Here is a 20,562-nt window from a genome sequence, read left to right as displayed (position 1 = left end):
TTCAGACTTTGTGGGGATTTAAAAAAAATTTTTAAAGACAGGGTCTAGTTCTGTCACCCAAGCTGGAGTGCAATGGCACGATCACAGCTCACTGTAGCCTTGACCTCCTTAGTTCAAGTGATGCTCCCACCTCAGCCTCCCAAGCAGCTGGGACTACAGGTGTACACCACCACACTTGGCTGACAGATTGTAGAGATGAGGTCTTGCTATGTTGTCTGGGCTGGTCTTGAACTCCTGGCCTCAAGCAATCCTCTGCCTTGGCCTCTCAAACTGCTGGGATTATAGGCGTGAGCACAGCACCCAGTCAGAGAATTCAGACTTTTAGAGGGAGTCAGAGAAAGCTTTCTGTCTACAAGGCCAGCTACACAGAGAGCTGAAGTGAAACAATAGGAATTAGTTAAGAAAAAAAAAGCTTTTGTTTTGTGAGGGGAAGGTAGGAAGTGATGAAGTTGACCTAAATCCCTGTCAAGGAGACTAAACTTCTTGATCCTGAGAAGTTCAGGGAACTACTGACATATTCTTTTGAGCATGAGGCTACACAATCAGATGTGTGTTTTAGAAACATTACTCCCCTGCAATGGGAAGAATGGCAAAGGGCTGGCAGGATGGAGGGAGACAGGACAGGCAGCCATTGCAGGGGTCTAGGCCTAGGCTAGGCCTCCTCCCTAGTTGGGGAGGGCAGAGTAGATGAGTCCAAGAGACCCTGATGAGGCAGGATCCAGAGGCTTTGGGACTACCTGGCTGTAAGTGAGAGGGAGGGACAGCTGGCAAGGATAACTCCCAGGGGTCTGGCTTCCCTGAGATAAGGAAGGCAAGAGCAGGCTCTGAGTGGCTGTGAGCATCCCAGTGGGCAGAAGGTTATTAGGCCTGGACGGCAGGAGACAGTGCTAGGCTAGATACGCAGATTGGGAGCCTTCAGCATTTTGATAGGGGCTGAAGCCATGAGAATGATTTGGACCTGAAAAGCATGGGACTCCAAAACTGCACAACTTTTCTTTAAGAAACTTATAAACCTCACTGGAGCTCTGCTGACATCTTTCAGTGAGTCCTCTGAGCCTGTTTCCTCATCTCTCAAATGAAGGGGCTGGACTAGATTGCTAAACTCCACATACATACCTAACAATACCTAACTGCTCTAACATTCTTTCTTTTTTTTTTTTTTTTTTTGGAGACGGAGTCTCACTCTGTCGCCCAGGCCAGAGTGCACTGGCATGATCTTGGCTCACAGAAACCTCCACCTCCCAGGTTCAAGCAATTCTTGTGCCTCAGCCTCCCAAGTAGCCAGAACTACAGGTGCATGCCACCACGCCCAGCTAATTTTTGTATTCTTAGTAGAGATGAGGTTTCACCATGTTGGCCAGGCTGGCCTTGAACTCCTGACCTCAAGTGATCCACCTGCCTTGGCCTCCCAAAGTGCTGGGATTACAGGCGTGAGCCACCGCACCCAGCCTCTAACCTTTTTTTATGATTTCACAGCATCCAAGGATTGAGAAAGATGGAAGTAATGTCATTCTCCATAGTCAAAATGTCTAAGAGATGCAGTGATCTTGAGTTGATGCTGTATCTTGCACACTCAGACTCTGAGAGTTCAACTTTTTCTGAGGGGTTATTTAGAGAATCTAGGTGCTCCTGGCCTTGAATAACAGATCTGATCCTAAAAGACAGTATGCAAGTTAAATATGGGCATACCCAGGCCGGACATACAGGTGCAGTTGCTCACGTCTGTAATCCTGACACTTTGGAAGACTAAGGTGGGAGGACTGCTTGAGTCTAGGAGTTCAAGACCAGCATGGGCAACATAGTGAGACCTCGTCTCTACAAAAAGTACACAAAATTAGCTGGGCATGGTGGTGTGCGCCTGTACTCCCAGATACTCGGAGGCTGAGGTGGGAAGATTGCTTGAGCCTAGGAGGTCAAGGCTGCAGTGAGCCAAGATCGCGCCACTGCACTCCAACCTGGGGGACAGAGTAAGACCCTATCTCAAAACAAAACAAAACAAAATATGGGCACAGCCAGTCACACTTACCATGCAGCAGTGAGAAGGCATGAAGTGCTTTGACATAATGGCATCTCAGAACCCCTCCCTGGAACAAAGTTACCTCCTAAGTGTATTGTATACGACTCCATTTTCACATCAGGTCTTAAAAGTCCTAGAAGGGACTTTCAAGGTTTTAAGAACCCTGCCTCTGAAGTAAAATAGCACCCAGCTCTGTGAAAGGGCTACTATGAAGCCACTGATTAAAACAAAAAAAAAAAAGTATAGCTTCATACAGTGGGGGTAGGGGGGAGGCAAAGAGAACTTCTAATTTTAAAATTTGTAAACATGGAGACATTTTAGGATAGAAATCAAAGTTTGCATGAATTCAATAAAACAGAACTGAACATTTCCAAGGAAATCTGGCTTGCGGTTAGCCAGTGCCCATCCTCAGACTTCCAAGTCTACCTTTGCACTGTCCTCTGCCATTAAAACCCAGTGGAAGCTCAGAGTCCAGGCAACTGTAGGCATAGTGAATTGCCACCAGAAAGAAGACTCAAAACAACAGGAGCCTCAGCACTCCAGAATGCTAACTAGCCATTGGGTGGAAAATGGAGTGGATGTAAGGAAATATATTAGCACATAGGGGTTGGGAGAGGAGGCTGACTATAAGAAAGTAGCATGAGGACATTTTGGGGGTGATGGAAGTGTTCCATATCTTGTGTAATCAGGGTACTACATACTGAAACTGCACCGAGAGGCTATACTATATCCAAACATTAGTCTGATCATCACAAGTGCTGGTAAGGATGAGGGGCATCCAGAACTCATACCCTGCTGCTAGTTGCTTCAATCTGCACAACCACTTTAGAAAACAACTTGTCCTTGTCTAGAGAAGTTGAAGCTGCAAATACCGTAAGACCTAACAGTGCCAAACAAGACAATCTTGCACGTCCATGTTCTCCTGAAGCCAAGCACAAAAGCGTTCACAGCAGAAACTGGAAACAACCCACACGTCAGGAGAATGGAATACCATGGAATACTTGGAACAGTAATAATGAGTGAACCACAGCTTCAGGCATCAACATGGATAAATCTCATGAACATAATGTTGCAAAAATAAAAGCAAATGGCATGACTGGGATTCCATTTATATAAAAGTAAAAAATTCTATGAAATGAAACCATGTTTTCTTTAGAGACAGATATATATACAAGACAAAACTATAAGGAAAAGCAGGGAAACAATAAACATAGAATTCAGGATGATGGCTATCTGTGGGGGAGGGGAACACAAGGAGCTACTAAAGATATGGGTATCAGCTGGGTGCGGTGGCTCATGCCTGTAATCCCAGCACTTTGGGAGGGTGAAGTGGGAGAATCATTTGAGCCCAGGAGTTTGAGACCAGTCTGAACAACATAGGCAGACTGTGTCTCTACAAAAAAATTTTAAAAATTTAGCCAGGCAAAGTTGCTGGCCTGTAGTCCTAGCTACTTGGGAGGCTGAGGTGGGAGGATCCATTGAGCTTAGGAGGTCGAGGCTGCAGTGATTGGGCCACTGCACTCCAGGGTTGACAGAGCAAGACCCTGTCTCAAAAAAAAGAAAAGAGGAAAAAAAAAAAAAAAGCTGGACACGGTGGCTCATGTCTGTAATTCCAGCACCTGGGGAAGCCAAGACAGGTGGATTACCTGAGGTCAGGAGTTTGAGACCAGCCAGGCCAACATAGTGAAACTCCATCTCTACTAAAAATATAAAACTTAGCCAGGCGTGGTGGCGGGCACCTGTAATTCCAGGTACTCGGGAGGCTGACGCAAGAGAATCACTTGAACCCAGATGGCGGAGGTTGCAGTGAGCCGAGATCACGCCACTGCATTCTAGCCTGGGGGACGACAGTGAAACTCCATCTCAAAAGAAAGAAAGAAAAACGGATGTTGTTCTATTTCTTACACTGGGTGGGGGGGTACATGGTGTTACTTTTATTGCTGTTCTTTATACTATGTGCATATGTAATAATTATTCTCATTATGAATTCAATTTTCATTTTTGTAAATGTGAAAAAATCATTCATGTCAATTAAACAAAGGTTTATTGAGTACTGGGTATCATGGGCTGTTGGAAATCCAAAACTGAGAGAGACATCATCCCTCATATGGTTATGTTTTTTGTTGTTGTTTGATGAAAGCAAAAGCACTGATGGGGCAAGGGCCTAAGGAGGGGTATAGGTATGGTACCTTGATCTTGGCGCCCAGCATTTCGGCAGCATCCTTCTCCCGCCGCAGGTCCTCCATCTTTTTCTCTTTCTCCTTCAGCAGCCTCATCTTCTCCTCTGCAACCAAGCTGTGATCCTCTACAATGGCCCGCTTCTCAATCTCCAGTTTTTCTTGCTGTTCCCGCCAGTAATCATCCTTATCATCCCCTTCCTCCTCACCCTCTTCTCCCTCCTCCTCCTCCTCTTCCCCACCCCCACCACTGCCACCACCTTCCCTCCGCTTCTCTCGCCTCTTCCTCCTGCCAATGGACCGTTTTTCCAGCTGGGCCTTGAGCCGAGCGATCTCTTCCTGGAATTCTCGAAGGAGGGCATCCTTGGGGTCCTCATTGACCCTTGGTTTGTTCTTAATGTTTTTGGCACGGTTGGCATATCGCAGAGTGGTCAGAGTCTCTTCGACGTTGTAAGAAGCAGGCCCCACGTTGGCCACCATCACAGTCTTAGCATTGCCACCAAGGGAATCTTGGAGGAGCCTGGTAAGCTTTGAGTCCCGATACGGAATGTGAGTGCTTTTGCCGTCCACCAGAGCAGAGATGACATTACCCAAAGCGGAGAGGGAGAGGTTGATCTTGGTAGCTTCTTTTAATCTCTCCCCTTGTGCGCCAGTCTTGGCTTGCCGTTCGCTGCCAGCAAGATCTACAAGGTTCAATTTCCCTACACGGATGTGGTTTTCACCATCGAGGCCCACCTCGCTGCACTCGATAGTGATAACGAAAATTGCATGAGAACGCGAGCTGTGCTCGTTCATGTTGGTAGCACCGACAGAACGGTTCTGGTTCCCCACATTCATCACGTGCTCTATCTCCTTCACACTCTTGGTGACAAAGGAAGACAGGTCTTTCACATACACTCCTGTGTCAGGCCTCTCTTTGAGCTCAAGCCTTTTGGTCTGATCCTTTGAGAGCAGATCTCGGATCTCCTCTTGGTAGATCTCTAAGTAAGAAGCCCTGACCAGGTACTGTTGATTCTGGGATCGAGAGATGTGGGTGAAGATGTGGTCAAATGAGTTGGGAATGACTCCTCTTTTTTCAGGGTCACCACGGATTCCTTCCATTGTGTAGGTTTTTCCTGTCCCAGTTTGTCCATAGGCAAAAATGGTTCCATTGAAACCTTGCAGGACCGAGTCAACAAGTGGTCGGAACGTCTCATCGTATAGTTCAAACTGCTTGGCATTCCAGTCATAGACGGCATCAAAGGTGAAGGTCTTGGGCATTTCATGGGCTGTTCCTTTGGGGTTCTTCACAGATACCTGCCCCAGTTTAACATCCACATCCACCACTTTGTCATACGAAGCAGCCTTTTCCTTGCCATTCATGGGGCGACAGCGAACCACCACCCTGACTGACTCTGAGCTTTTCAACTTTGACATGATGAACTCTGATCCAGTCAATCTTGAGGGGTGTCAATTCAAAATGTCTCAGGATGCTAAGGTCCTAGAAAAAAAGCAAAAGTTAAGTAAACACAGTACCGTTGTCACTGGGGGCTGCCTGACAGAAGCTGACACACCTAAATAGTCTTCATCTCGCTAACCTGACAGCCATATTTGATAACTTTACCACACTGTGTATTTCCTCACAGGATCTTAACCAGCTTCAGTGGTAAAAACGAAAAACTGCAGTCCACCAGTGTTGTTGGTGAGCGCATCCTCCTCTCAATCAATATTTGATCTTATGCTATAGGCTGAGGCAGCTGGAAATCTTTTAAGTCTGGGTCTCCCTCTGGGAGGCCGAGGCAGGCAAATTCCTTGAGACCAGGAGTTTGAGGCCAGCCTGGGTAACACAGCAAGACCCTGTCTCCAAAAAATTTTTAAATTAGGCTGTACAAAGTAGCTCACATCTGTAATCCCAGCATTTTGGGAGGCTGAAGCCAGAGGATCACTTGAGTACAGGTGTTTGAGACCAGCCTGGGCAACACAGTGAGCCCCCATCTCTCCAAAACAAAATGAAACAAAATAGAAAAACAATTAGCTAGGCATGGTGCCCCATGCCTCCAGTCTTAGCTACTTGGGAAGCTGAGATGGGAGGACTGCTTGAGCCCAGGAGGTTGAGGGTACAGTAAGCTGCGATCACACCACTGCACTTCAGTCTGGATGACAGAGTGAGACTCTATCTTAAAAATAAAGTAGGCCAGGCGCGGTGGCTCAAGCCTGTAATCCCAGCACTTTGGGAGGCCGAGATGGGCGGATCACGAGGTCAGGAGATCGAGACCATACTGGCTAACACGGTGAAACCCCATCTCTACTAAAAAATACAAAAAACTAGGCGGGCGAGGTGGCAGGTGCCTGTAGTCCCAGCTACTCGGGAGGCTGAGGCAGAAGAACGGCGTAAACCCGGGAGGCGGAGCTTGCAGTGAGCTGAGATCCGGCCACTGCACTCCAGCCTGGGTGACAAAGCGAAACTCCGTCTCAAAATAAATAAATAAATAAATAAATAAATAAATAAATAAATAATAAAGTAAAATAAGTGGCTGGACGCGGTGGCTCATGCCTGTAATCCCAGAACTTTGGGAGGCCGAGGTGGGTAGGTGACAAGGTCAGGAGATCGAGACCATCCTGGCTAACACGGTGAAACCCCGTCTCAACTAAATAAACAAAAAATTAGAGGGGCCTGGTGGCAGGCACCTATAGTCCCAGCTACTCGGGAGGCTGAGGTAGGAGAATGGCATGAACCCAGGAGGCGGAGCTTGTAGTGAGCCAAGATCATGCCACTGCTCTCCAGCCTGGGTGACAAAGCAAGACTCCATCTCAAAAAAAAAAGTAAAATAAAAATAATGACCAGCCTCAGTGGCTCACACCTATAATTCCAGTACTTTGGGAGAATGAGGTGGATGGATCCCTTGTGGTCAGGAGTTTGTGACCAGCCTGGCCAACATGGCAAAACCCTGTCTCTATGAAAAATACAAAAATTAGCTGGGCGCGGTGGCGTGTGCCTGTAATCCCAGCTACTGGGGAGGCTGTGGCATGAGAATCGCTTGAACCTGGGAGGCGGAAGTTGCAGACAGCCAAGACTACGCCACTGTACTCTGGCCTGGACAACAGAGCAAGACTCTGTTTCAAAATAAATAAAGTGAAATAAAAATACAAAATTAAAAATTAGCCGGGGTGGTGATGTGTGCCTGTAGTCCTAGCTACTCAGGAGGCTGAGGCAGAAGGATTGCTTGAGCCCAGAGTTCAAGGCTGCAGTGAGCTATGATCGAGTCACTGCACACCAGCCTACACAACAGAATGAAACCTTTTCTTAAATCAAAAAAAGTCTTATATCCTCTTGAACTACTATAACCTGTTGAAATACTACAACCTCTGGGTAGAGCAATTTGGAACTACCTATCAACATTTAAAATGCATATACTTTTTAACCTAGCAATTGTACTGCTAAGAGTTTATCCTAGAGATACAGATCTTAAACAATGACATATATACAAGGATATTATTGTGGTAGCAATAGATTGTGAGCAACCTCAGTTCCCATCAAGAAGAGGCTGATTAAATTAAATATATTCAGTATAGTGGAATCCTATGCAGTTATGAAAAAGAAGGTGGTAATCTAAATGTAATCCTATACCAAGATATGTTGTTAAGTGAAAAACAGTAGGTGATAGTGTGTACTGTACAGTTTACATAGTGTGAAAAAATGGAAGCTATAACACTAAGAATGAATCTTAATGTAAATTATGCACTTTGGGTGATGATGTGTCAATGTAAGTCTGTTACTTATGACAAACGTACCACTCTGGTAGGAGATGTCCATAATGGGGGAGGCTTTGCATGTGTGGAGGCAGCTGTATGTGGGAAATCTGTGTACCTTCTGCTTAATTTTGCTGTGAACCTAAAACTGCTAAAATAAACTCTATTTAAAAAACAAACATTACATAAGAAAAGGGGGGATATATGCATGTTATACGCTTGATATGAATACAATATTGTTAGAAGTATACTTCTAAAGATAGTAACAGTAACAGACTTAGCAGGGGAACTGTGGGCCTAGGAGACTCAGAAGCTTGAAGAGAGAGGAAAGACTAGGCATGGTGGCTCACGCCTGTAATCCCAGCACTTTTGGAGGCCGAGGCAGGTGGATCACAAGGTCAAGAGCTCAAGACCATCTGGGCCAACATGGTGAAATCCCGTCTCTACAAAACACACAAAAATTAGCTGGGCGTGGTGGCGCGTACTTGTAGTCTCAGCTATTCAGGAGGCTGAGGCAGGACAATTGCTTGAATCTGGGAGGTGGAGGTTGCAGTGAGCTGAGATCACGCCACTGCACTCCAGCCTAGTGACACAGCGAGACTACGTCAAAAAAAAAAAAAAAAAAAGGAAAAACTTTTCACAGTATACTCATTTGTAGTGTTTGAATTTCCTAGCTTGTGCTAAAAATACTTTTCAATCCCACAATCATCAATAAAAACTGGCCTGTGCAAATAAATAAGGATGTGGTATAATGCATTACATAAAAATCACTCATTCAATCAACAATTTTTTTTTTTTTTTTTTTGAGACGGAATCTTGCTCTGTTGCCAGGCTGGAGTGCAGTGACGTGATCTCGGCTCACTGCAAATTCCGACTCCCTGGTTCAAGCGATTCTCCTGCCTCAGCCTCCCGAGTAGCTGGGATTACAGGCACACGCCACCATGCCCAGCTAATCTTTTTTGCATATTTAGTAGAGATGGAGTTTCACCATGTTGGCCAGGATGGTCTCGATCTCCTGACCTCACGATTGGTCGGCCTCGGCCTCCCAAAGTGCTGGGATTACAGGCGTGAGCCACCACACCCGGCAATAACTTCCTTTTTTTTTGAGATGGAGTCTTGCTCTTATTGACCAGGTTGGAGTGCAATGGTGTGATCTCAGCTCACTGCAACCTCTGCCTCCTGGATTCAAGCAATTCTCCTGCCTCTGCCTCCCAAGTGGTTAGGATTACAGGCACCTGCCACCACAGTCTACTAAAAATACAAAATCAATCAATAAATTTAATAGAATTGGAATGCAAATAAGAAAATGGAGCCAGGTATGGTGGCTCACACCTGTAATCCCAGCACTTTGGGAAGCCAAGGAGGATGGATCACCTGAGCAGGAGTTCGAGACCAGCCTGGCCGACATGGTGAAACCCCATCTGTACTAAAAAAAAATACAAAAATTTAGCCGGGCATGGTGGCACATGCCTGTAATCCCAGCTACACGGGAGGCTGAGGCAGTAGAATTGTTTGAACCTGGGAGGCAGAGGCTGCAGTGAGCCTAGATTATGCCACTGCACTCTAGCCTAGGTAACAGAGCAAGACTCCGTCTCCAAAAGGGGGGGGGGGGCGTGGGGGGAGGTGTTAAAATTTTATAAAGTAAAAACAAAAACAGAGAGAGTTTCATTTGATGCTGGAAAACTCAGGGAGCAGAAGAAAGGATTAAAGGGGTCCTTCGGGTGGGGGTAGGTAGTTAAGCAGGTCAGAGTACTTTACCAGTATATATGAAGACCCCAAACTCCTATAAATCTCAGCGCAGGAATTTTTAATTTTTCTTTTTAAAGGACAGTCTAATTTTGCCACCCAGCTGAAGTGTAGTGGCGTGATGGCAGCTCACTGCAGCCTTGACCCCCCAGGCTCAAGTGATCTCCTCCCACCTCGGCCTCCCACGTAGCTGGGACTATAGGTGCAGACCACCACACCTGACTAAGTGCAGGGATTTTTAAAAACATGTAATTCATGCTTTGTTTTGTTTTTTTAAACAATCTCCCCTCTGTCCCCCAGGCTGGAGTGCAGTGGTGCTATCTCGGCTCACTGCAACCTCCACCTCATGGGTTCACGCAATTCCCCAGTCTCAGCCTCCTGAGTAGCTAGGACTACAGGAACCCACCACCATACCCAGCTAATTTTTGTAGTTTCTTTTTTAGTAGAGACAGGGTTTCCCCATGTTGGCCAGGTTAGTCTCTGACTCCTGACCTCCAGTGATCCACCCACCTCAGCCTTCTAAAGTGCTGGGATTACAGGCCATGCCTGGCTGTTTTGTTTTTTTATCAAAAGGCCCTTCAGGGACAGGTCTCTCTTTCTCTCTCTCTGTGACCTGTTCTCTAGCCACCCTGTTCTGCTGCCCACAGACAAGGGTTATTAGATTTTTAATCACTGATACATAATAAGTAAATAGATATTAATACACACTTATCCCCTCCCTTTTTACACAAACATATTATATACGATAATAAACCGTGTCCTTGGAGTTCATTCCCTGGGTAAACACAGAGCTGCTTTATTCTTTGCAACAGCAGCATAATACTCTACTGTATGCATATACCATAATTTATGTCACTGCTGCAGATGCACTTCAGCTGTTTCTGATATTCTGCTGTGAAAAACCTAGGACACACAATCATTCATGTGTGGGAAAGTATATCTGTAAGCATCAATTCCTAGAAGTGTAATTGCTGAATCAAAGGATATATGCAATTGCAATTTTAAAAAAATATGCAGAACAATGACAGCATTCTTTTTAGTTGTGAGAATGACCTATTTCTGGCCATTCTCCCATGGTGGAAGAAGGTGAAGCAGTGATGGGCCACTTGGGCATAAATGCTGTGGCTTAATAAATAGACAGCATCAACATATTCCCCCAGTGATCGTCATAGACTGTTCTGCCGCTAAGCAAGTGGAAACACAAAAAGTTGCTTTTCATATTTCTTCTAGTTGTTACATGTAATAAAATACTGTTGTCTAGAATGAAGAAACAGAAGACCTCTTAACCTCTCTGAATCCATTTTCTGTAAAATCTGAAAAAATAGGTGCAATTCTTCTTTTTTATGGATGATTATGAGACTAAGAGGTGCTTATAAGGGTGGAAGTACTTTGTAAACCAATATAAAGCTAGATTAAAATAACAATACAGATTCATCCAAAACCCTCGCGAGGGGGTCACTCCAGAGATTAAGGATGAGCCCTAATTTTATTCATTAAACATCACTAGAATAACATTTCTTTTTTTATTTTTCTTTTTTTGAGACTGAGTTTTGCTCTTGTGACCCAGGCTGGAGTGCAAGAGCACAATCTTGGCTTACTGCAACCTCTGCCTCCCGTGTTCAAGCAATTCTCCCGCCTCAGTCTCACGAGTAGCTGGGATTACAAGCACCCACCACCATGCATGGCTAATTTTTGTATTTTTAGTAGGGATGTGGTTTTACCATGTTGGCCAGTCTGGTCTCAAACTCCTGACCTCAGGTGATCCCCCCGCCCTGGCCTCCCAAAGTGCTGGGATTACAAGCCACTGCACCCAGCCTAAAATAACTTTTTTTTTTTTAACAGAGTCTCGTTCTGTCACCCAGGCTGCAGTCAGTGGTGTGATCTCAGCCCACTGCAACCTCTGCCTCCCATGTTCAAGCAATTCTCCTGCTTTAGCCTCCCAAGTAGCTGGGATCACAAGCACCCGCCACCACATCCAGCTAATTTTTGCATTTTTAGTAGAGACAGGGTTTCACCATGATGGCCAGGCTGGTCTCAAACTCCTGGCCTCAGGCGATCCACCCCACTCAGCCTCCCAAAGTGCTGGGATTACAAGCGTGAGGCACAGTGCCCACTCTAAAATAACATTTCTATTGTTCAATTTGTAACAATCATCCTAAAACAAATTCAGATTAAATTGAGATCTAAATACCTAATTGATGTTCAATAAGAACTAAATCTCAAGCCATGTAAAGAAAACTATGCAAAAGGAAGCCCTTCAGGAATGTATTAGTTATCTTCTAGATCGGGGTGTCCAATCTTTTGGCTTCCCTGGGCCACACTGGAAGAATTGTCTTGAGCCACACATAAAATACACTAACAGTACGATAGTTAATGAGTTAAACAAAAAATTGCAAAAACATCTCATAATGTTTAAACAAAGTTTATGAATTTGTGTTGGGCCACATTCAAAGCCACCCTGGGCCGCGGATGGACAAGCTTCTTCTAGATGCTATTAGAATTTTGCCAGATGGGAAGAAAGAGACAGATGTTAGAATACCCAGTTTCCTGCATCTTTTCATTTCAGGGGAATGGTTCCTGAGCTACAGCCTGTCTCTCCCTCCATTTCAACAGAGGCCTGCCAAAGCTGATCTAGGTGCAAAGGGAAAATCCCAGTCCCTGATAATCCTCTGGGAAGACCTCTGTTGCAGTGCATGAGCCTGCCAGACAAGATCCTAGACCTGAAAGAGTAAGAGAAACTGAATGGCAGGGCAGGACAGGGAGACAGGTCAGTGCAGAGGACTGATTCTTCTGTATTACAGGACTTTTGGGAAGGCGGAGCTGTCCAACTTCTACCTGTCAAAACAATGGGGTTCCAAGCGTGTGAAAGAAGAGAAGAAAGCCTGCAGCAAGCTGACCTTGAGGTTCAGCTGCTTTGTAATAGCTCCGTGTATTTTTTGAGCTCTCCAAAATGATAGAAACAAAGGCATGATAATGACCTACATTAATCTTTAAAATCTTTAAAAAGGAAGGAATTCCCAAAGCATGAGTCCCCTTAATTAAATCTCCTCAACTCTGAACACAGAACACCATTTCTTTTCTGAACTCACCCAGCTAGACTGAACTAGTCATGTATTACTGACACACTCTTTCAGGAAAATGGACTAAGTTAATTTCCTGCCACCAAGGCTTAAAATCTTATTCTGGGTCTTCCTCAAAGGAGAGAGTTTTCTTGGAAGGATGCCCTGATACTCATTCTTTATTACCTTTGTTATTCTTCCAGTGGGTCTAATTACAGAGTGATAAATCTTTAAAGAAACTCACAGAATTGCCAGGAAAGAAAGAAGCACAGATCAGCAGCTCATCGCCTTCATCGTGAAGACCTTTTCTGCTAGAACTTGTCATTCAATGTTAACACCCACTGTTTGAATGGTTATTGAACATGAAATATTGAGTCATTCCCCAACCTCATCTCTTTTATCTGCTGAGGAAATCAAATGCACATTTGTCACAGCAGCCACACTCTTCCAGACCGTTTTCCAACTCTTTTGTTTTTAGATTCATGCCTCCTCACCCTGCTAGCAGTCACAGAGTCTCACCTCAAAGTCCAGAACTAGGTATGAATTGGATTCTCAGTAACTATTGGCTTCCTATGGAAAGCCTAAGAGAGAGGTCACAAACTGGTTATATTCTATCTGAAACATTTTATTTGGCCCACCTGGTATTTAAAACAACATGGGCCTGGCGTGGTGGCTCACATCTGTAATCTCAGCACTTTGGGAGGTTGAGGCAGGTGGATCACCTGAGGTCAGGAGTTTGAGACCAGCCTGTCCAACATGGTAAAATCCCGTCTCTAATAAAAATACAAAAATTAGATAAGCATGGTGGCGAGTGTCTGTAATCCCAGCTACTCGGGAGGCTGAGGCAGGAAAATATCTTGAACCCAGAGGCGGGGGTTGTAGTGAGCTGAGATTTTGCCATTGCACTCCAGCCTAGGTGACAAGAGCAAAACTACGTCTCAAAAATAAATAAATAAATAAATAAATAAAACATGGGCTGGGCGCAGTGGCTCACACCTGTAATCTCAGCACTTTGGGAGGCCGAGGCAGGCGTATCACCCGAGGTCAGGAGTCTGAGACCCCATCTCTACTAAAAATACCAAAATTAGCTGGGTGTGGCGGCACGTACCTATAGTCCCAGCTACTTGGGAGGCTGAGGCAGGAGAATTGCTTGAACCCAGGAGGTGGAGGCTGCAGTGAGCCGAGATCGCACCGCTGCACTCCAGCCTAGGTGACAGTGAGACTCTGTTTAAAAAAAAAAAAAAGAACATGAAGGCTCGGCAATGTAGGGAGACCTCCATCTCCACCAAAAATTTAAAAACTAGCTGGGCATGGTGCCGCTTGCCTGTGGTCGTAGCTATTCGAGAGGTTGAGGTGACAGGATCACATAAGCCCAAGTCAAGGCTACAGTAAGTCATGACTGCACCACTGCACTCCAGCCTGGTGCTAGGTCTTGCCTGTTTCCAAAAGTAAAAATAAACAACAACAAAATCCTCAGCAATTCCACTTCTCTATATATGTACATCCTAGTGAAAAGCTTTATATATGTGCACAGAAAACATAGACAAGATTGCTTCCTGCAGCATGGTTATCATAGTAGAAAAACTAGAAACAGGCTGGGTGTGGTGGCTTACACCTGTAATCCCAGGACTTTGCGAGGCCGAGGTGGGAGGATTCCTTGTGGCCAGGAGTTCAAGACCAGCCTGGGGAACATAGTGAGACCATCTCTAAAAAAAATTTTAAAAATTGGCTGGGTGCGGTGGCTCACGCCTGTACTCCCAGCACTTTGGGAGACCGAGGCGGGCGGATCACGTGGTCAGGAGATGGAGACCATCCTGGCTAACACAGTGAAACCCCGTCTCTACTAAAAAAGTACAAAAAAAATTAGCCAGGCATGGTGATGGGTGTCTGTAGTCCCAGCTACTCGGGAGGCTGAGGCAGGAGAATGGCGTGAACCCGGGAGGCGGAGCTTGCAGTGAGCCGAGATTGTGCCATTGCACTCCAGCCTGGGCGACAGAACGAGACTGTCTCAAAAAAAAAAAAATTTAATTTAAAAAATATAGCTGGGTGTGGTAGAACATACCTGTAGTCCCAGCTTCTTGGGAGGCTGAGGCAGGAGGATACCTTGAGTCCAGGAGTTGGAGGTTGTAGTGAGCTATAATAGTACTACTGAACTCCAGCCTGGGTAACAGAGGGAGACACTATCTGTAAACAAAACAAAACAGACCAAGTGTGGGGGCTCTCACCTATAACCCCAGTACTTTGGGAGGCCAAGGCAGGAGGATCGCCTTAGCCCTGGAGTTGGAGACCAGCCTGGGAACAGAAGGAGACCCCATCTTTAAAAATTAGCCAGGCATGATGACACATGCCTATAGTCCCAGCTACTTGGGAGACTGAGGCAGGAGGATTGCTTAAGCCCAGGAGGTTAAGACTGCAGTGAGTCAGGATCACACCACTGCATTCCAGCCTGAGTCACAGAGGAAGACCCTGTCCCAAAAAGCAAGCAAAAAAATCTAGAAACAACCTAGACATCCATTTACAGGGGAATTGAATAATAAAATATGGTATATTCATATCATAAACAATATGGTTGGTGTGGTGGCTCACGCTTCTAATCCCAGCACTTTGGGAGGCTGTGGCGGGAGGATTATCTGAGGTCAGGAGTTTGAAACCACCCTGGCCAACATGGCGAAACCCAATCTCTACTAAAAAATACAAAAATTAACTGGGCATGGTGGGATGCGCCTGTAATCCCAGCTACTCAGGAAGCTGAGGCACGAAAATCACTTGAACTCAGGAGTCGGAGGTTGCAAGTGAGCTGAGATGGTGCCACTGCGCTCCAGCCTGGGTGACAAAGCGAGAGTCTGTCTCAAAAAAAAAAATAATAATAATAACAATATATATGTGTGTGTATATATATATACACACACACACACATATATATACCATTCAGTAGTTTTAAGATATAAGGAATAAATTAGAGCAGAAGTCAGCAAATTACAGCCCATGATACGAATCTGACCCAGATCCTGGTTTTGTAAACAGTTATATTAGAACAGCAATGTCCCTTAGTTTACATATTATCTACTGCTGCATTAACTACAGAGGTGAACAGAGTTGAGTAGTTGCAAGAGAGACAATATGGACTATAATACTAAAATATTTACTATCTGCCCTTTTACAGAAAGTGTTTGTCAACCTCTGAATTAGGGTTACATATTTAATATGGATAAATAAATAGGCTTGAGTGAGAAACAAAGCTGCAGAGTGACAGTTATGATTAGGAACTTACAAAACAATACGGTGCTCTTGGATTTGCATTTATGTATGTATAAGTATTAAAAAGTGGGATAGGATGGGTGCAGTGGCTCACACCTCTGTAACTGCAGCACTTTGGTAGGCTGAGGTAGGAGGATCACTTGAGTTCAGAAGTTTGAGACCACCCAGGGCAACAGAGCAAGACCCTATTTCTACCAAAAATGAAAATTAGCCCAGCATGGTGGCCTATGACCTATAGCTACTCCAGAAAACTGGAAGGATCACTTGAGCCCAGGAGGTGGAGGTTACAGTGAGTCATGATTGTACCACTGCACTCCAGAGTGAGCCCGTGTCTCTGAAGAGAGGGGAGGGTAAGGGAGGGGAGGGGAGGGGAGGGGAGGGGAGAAGAGAAGAGATAGAAGGATATATAATAATTTATGATAGTGCCTGCCCAAACTGGGCAATGGGAAGTATGGATAATGGGAGCAGAGATGGGAAGGATATTTCAACTTTATCTGTAATATTTTATCCTTTCTCTTAAAAAAAAAAAAAAAAAGAGGAAGGTTTCAAGCTTATAAGAGAAAATGTTAACATTTCTCTTACTTTGTTGATTCTATTTCTTACACTATTCTCTGAATTTTTGTTTTGTTTGTTTTTTGAGATAGAGTCTCACTCTGTCACCCAGGCTGGAGTGCAGTGGCGCAATCACAGCTCATTGCAACCTCCGCCTCCTGGGCGATTTTCTGCCTCAGCCTCTTGAGTAGCCGGGATTAAAGGCTCACGCCACCATGCATAACTAACTGCTGTATTTGTTTATAGAGCTGGGTTTTTGCCATGTTAGCCAGGCTGGTCTCCAACTCCCAGCCTCAAGTGACCCACCTACCCTGGACTTCCAAAGTGCTGGGATTACTGGTGTGACATTGCACCAGGCCTGAATTATTTTCTTTTTAATTCAAAAAAACAACAATTTTTTTTTTTGTTTTTTGACGGAGTTTCACTCTTGTTGTCCAGGCTGGAATGCAATGACATGATCTTGGCTCACCACAACCTCCGCCTCCCGGGTTCAAGTGAGTCTCCCGCCTTAGACTCCCAAGTAGCTGGGATTGCAGGGATGCGCCACCTTGCCCGGCTAATTTTGTATTTTTTTAAGTAGAGATGGGGTTTCTCCATGTTGGTCAGGCTGGTCTCAAACTCCTGACCTCAGGTGATCTGCCCACCTCAGCCTCCCAAAGTGCTGGGATTACAGGCGTGACACTGCACCCAGCCTAACAATTTCATATTTAAAAAAAAAAAAATTACATTTCTCTGGAAACATGGGAGTATCTGACAGCCCTTGACCTGAACCCCAAGTGGCAGCAATAGGAATCCTCCCCAACCCTACTCTCTCCTGTTTCACATCTAGCATGCTTTGCTCATTTATACTTCCTGGCTGGCTCTTGTAGACATCTCTGTCTATGACCAAATTCACTTATGTATGATTTGACTAAGAAAGGCCTGACACACTAGCCTATCTTTTTAAATGCCATTTGCTGAAGCCCTGTAATAACGTAGAAAGTGCTTATCATAAATGAAAAAGCAGTTTACAAAATTGAATTACCACATGCAGTCACAATATTTTATATAAATACTGCAAAAATGCAGTATTTATATAAAAATAAAGACACGTGCCGGGCGCGGTGGCTCACGCCTGTAATCCCAGCACTTTGGGAGGCCGAGATGGGCGGATCACAAGGTCAGGAGATCGAGACCACGGTGAAACCCCGTCTCTACTAAAAATACAAAAAATTAGCCGGGCGCAGTGGCGGGCGCCTGTAGTCCCAGCTACTCAGGAGGCTGAGGCAGGAGAATGGCGTGAACCCAGGAGGCGGAGCTTGCAGTGAGCCGAGATCGTGCCACTGCACTCCAGCCTGGGCGACAGAGCGAGACTCTGTCTCAAAAATAAAATAAAATAAAATAAAATAAAGAAAGAAACGTAAAAACATCAATAGTGGTCAACCCTGGGTAATAGTACAGGTGATTTCCCCTGCTCTTTCAACATTTCTGTATTTTCCAAATTTTCTTTAATAAGCATATGGTATCTCCAAATTGTAAAAAAATAGAGGTTTGGCAATTCCCCAGGAACAACCCTGCAAGGAGGTGCAACCTGTGGGCACACAGAGTGCATACTAATGCACCTCAAATCAATGCATTCCAAAGCAATGTCCTGTAAGATCAGATCAGGCAGCCACCTGCCAACTGCCTGGCCCAGGGTTCAAATACTCAGAGTGTCTGAAATGCAGCCCAAGCCAAAGACCACATGAGCAATCAGAAAAGCACTGCAACACTCAAGCAAGAAGATAAAAGCGACTCCCTGCTAAGCAGCCTAAACCAATTCCCTGGACAGGCTTCTCTCCGGGGGAAGCAGCTGTTTTTACTCTATATCCACTTCATCACCATCAACACTACTCCCTTTTACAATTATTTCTAATTGTTTTTGAAGTATCAGGACCCCATGTTTGCAATCCCTGAATCACATCAGGAAAGCAAGTCCAATTCTAGGTCTCTGGTTCCTATGATGGCCAGTTTCACAACGGGAGTTACACACTTTTTTTTTTTTTTGAGACGGAGTCTCGCTCTGTCACCCAGGCTGGAGTGCAGTGGCCAGATCTCAGCTCACTGCAAGCTCCGCCTCCCGGGTTCCCGCCATTCTCCTGCCTCAGCCTCCTGAGTAGCTGGGACTACAGGCGCCCTCCACTTCGCCCGGCTAGTTTTTTGTATTGTTAGTAGAGAGGGGGTTTCACCGTGTTAGCCAGGATGGTCTCGATCTCCTGACCTCGTGATCCGCCCGTCTCGGCCTCCCAAAGTGCTGGGATTACAGGCTTGAGCCACCGCGCCTGGCCAGAAACCAATAAAATATGTTATTACAGGCATTATTTATAAACATAAGGTCAGCCGGGCGCAGTGGCTTACGCCTGTAATCCCAGCACTTCGGGAGGCTGAGGTGGGTGGATCACGAGGTCAGGAGATCCAGACCATCCTGGCTAACACAGTGAAACCCCATCTCTACTAAAAATACAAAAAAAATTAGCTGGGCATAGTGGCGGACGCCTGTAGTCCCAGCTACTCAGGAGGCTGAGGCATGAGAATGGCGTGAACCCGGGAGGCAGAGCTGGCAGTGAGTGGAGACTGCGCCACTGCACTACAGCCTGGGTGACAGAGTAAAACTCTGTCTCCAAAAAAAAAAAGGCGGGGGTAACAGTTGTGTGAACTGTCTAAAAAGTTTCAAAATGTCCCTTAGAGAAAGAATATATAAAAGCCACAGCATCTCAAACTGGCACAACATACTTGAGGGCAGTCAGGCAATCAACACCAAAACTCTAAATGTGAATACTCCCTTGAAACAGCAATTCCATTTCTTGGAATTATTTTAAGGACATAATTGAGTAAGTAAATACAACTAAATACATGTGCAACGATGTAATACACATTTGTGTTTGTCACAACACCATCTCTAAGCACTTAAATGCTCATCAATAAATGAGTGGTTAGATTATGGCACATCTCTATAATGGGAAACTATGAAGTCATTAAAAACGGCAACAAACCTCTAGGTATTTAGATATGGGCAATATTCAAGACACATTGTTGAGTGAAGAAAAAGGCTACTAAACAGAATTACTATGATATAGTTAATGTTTATGTGTACATGCACATGTGCAGAGGCAGATTTGGGGAACATAGCATAAAGACATTGTTAAAAGCATCAGCTATGGTGTTCAACAGGTCTGGCTTTGAATTTCTGCTCTGCCATTTACTAGCTATAACATCTCAAGAAACTTACTAAGTCACAGTCTCTTCTTCCACAAAGTATGGTTAATAACAACACTTCCCTTAAAGAACTGTTCTAAAGGATTAAATAAACTAATGAATGTCAAACGCTTAGCTTTTAACATTGAAAAGTACTAAATAGGAAATGCAGGCAATATTGACCTCTAGCGTGGTGAGCCTGCAGCTTATTGTTTTGCTTTCTTTGTATTTTTATAATTAAGGTTGGGGGAGCAAAATGCAATGTTTTCTTTGGAGAAAAGTCCAGAACTTTGATTTCAGCTTAAATGTCTGAAGAAGACACGCTAGTTCTCTGGGAAGAAACCTAAAAAGGTCACAGTCAAGTAACAAGAACAATAAATGCCTGCCCTGAATTCAAACAGGCGCCATGTACTCTCTGTCATTTGATAACACAAATAGGCAAACAAAGCATTTATTTAGGCAGGGAAAGAGGAAAAGAAACTCTTTTTGGCATTCAATTGTAAAACATTCACAAAATACATTCAAAAAAATATATTCAAGTCTATTGGACAACACCTACCATTCAGAATCAATGCGGTTCTTGGGTTTTATTGAATTCAATAGTCACAACTCACAGTATACCAAGAGCTTAATGTGTAGTCCTCTTTTAATCCTCAAAATCACCTTAGGAGGAAGGCAGGCATTAGCCTCATTTAAAGAATAAGGATCAGAGACTCAGGGAAATTAATTTGCCCAAGGTTACACAACAATTAAGTGGAAGAGTCAGGATTTAAAACCAGATTTGTCTTATTTTAAAAACCATACATAAACC

At 44.7% G+C, this 20,562-nt stretch overlaps 1 protein-coding gene across 1 annotated transcript in view; it reads right to left on the bottom strand.

Annotated features, from left to right (window-relative positions):
• Nucleotides 1-20,562, bottom strand: part of KIF3B (kinesin family member 3B) — a 56,474-nt gene that overhangs the window by 18,931 nt on the left and 16,981 nt on the right. Inside the window, exon 2 of the mRNA XM_023220418.3 lies at nt 4,207-5,674. Coding sequence (XP_023076186.1) covers nt 4,207-5,610 — 1,404 coding nt within the window. The 5' untranslated portion in view covers nt 5,611-5,674. The remainder of the gene's footprint in view (nt 1-4,206; nt 5,675-20,562) is intronic.

The sequence above is a fragment of the Piliocolobus tephrosceles genome, chromosome 20, assembly GCF_002776525.5.
Source record: "Piliocolobus tephrosceles isolate RC106 chromosome 20, ASM277652v3, whole genome shotgun sequence".
In the NCBI taxonomy this organism is placed as follows: domain Eukaryota; kingdom Metazoa; phylum Chordata; class Mammalia; order Primates; family Cercopithecidae; genus Piliocolobus; species Piliocolobus tephrosceles.
The sequence above is the reverse complement of the archived record's forward strand: the minus strand, read 5'-3'. Positions and strand labels throughout refer to the sequence as shown.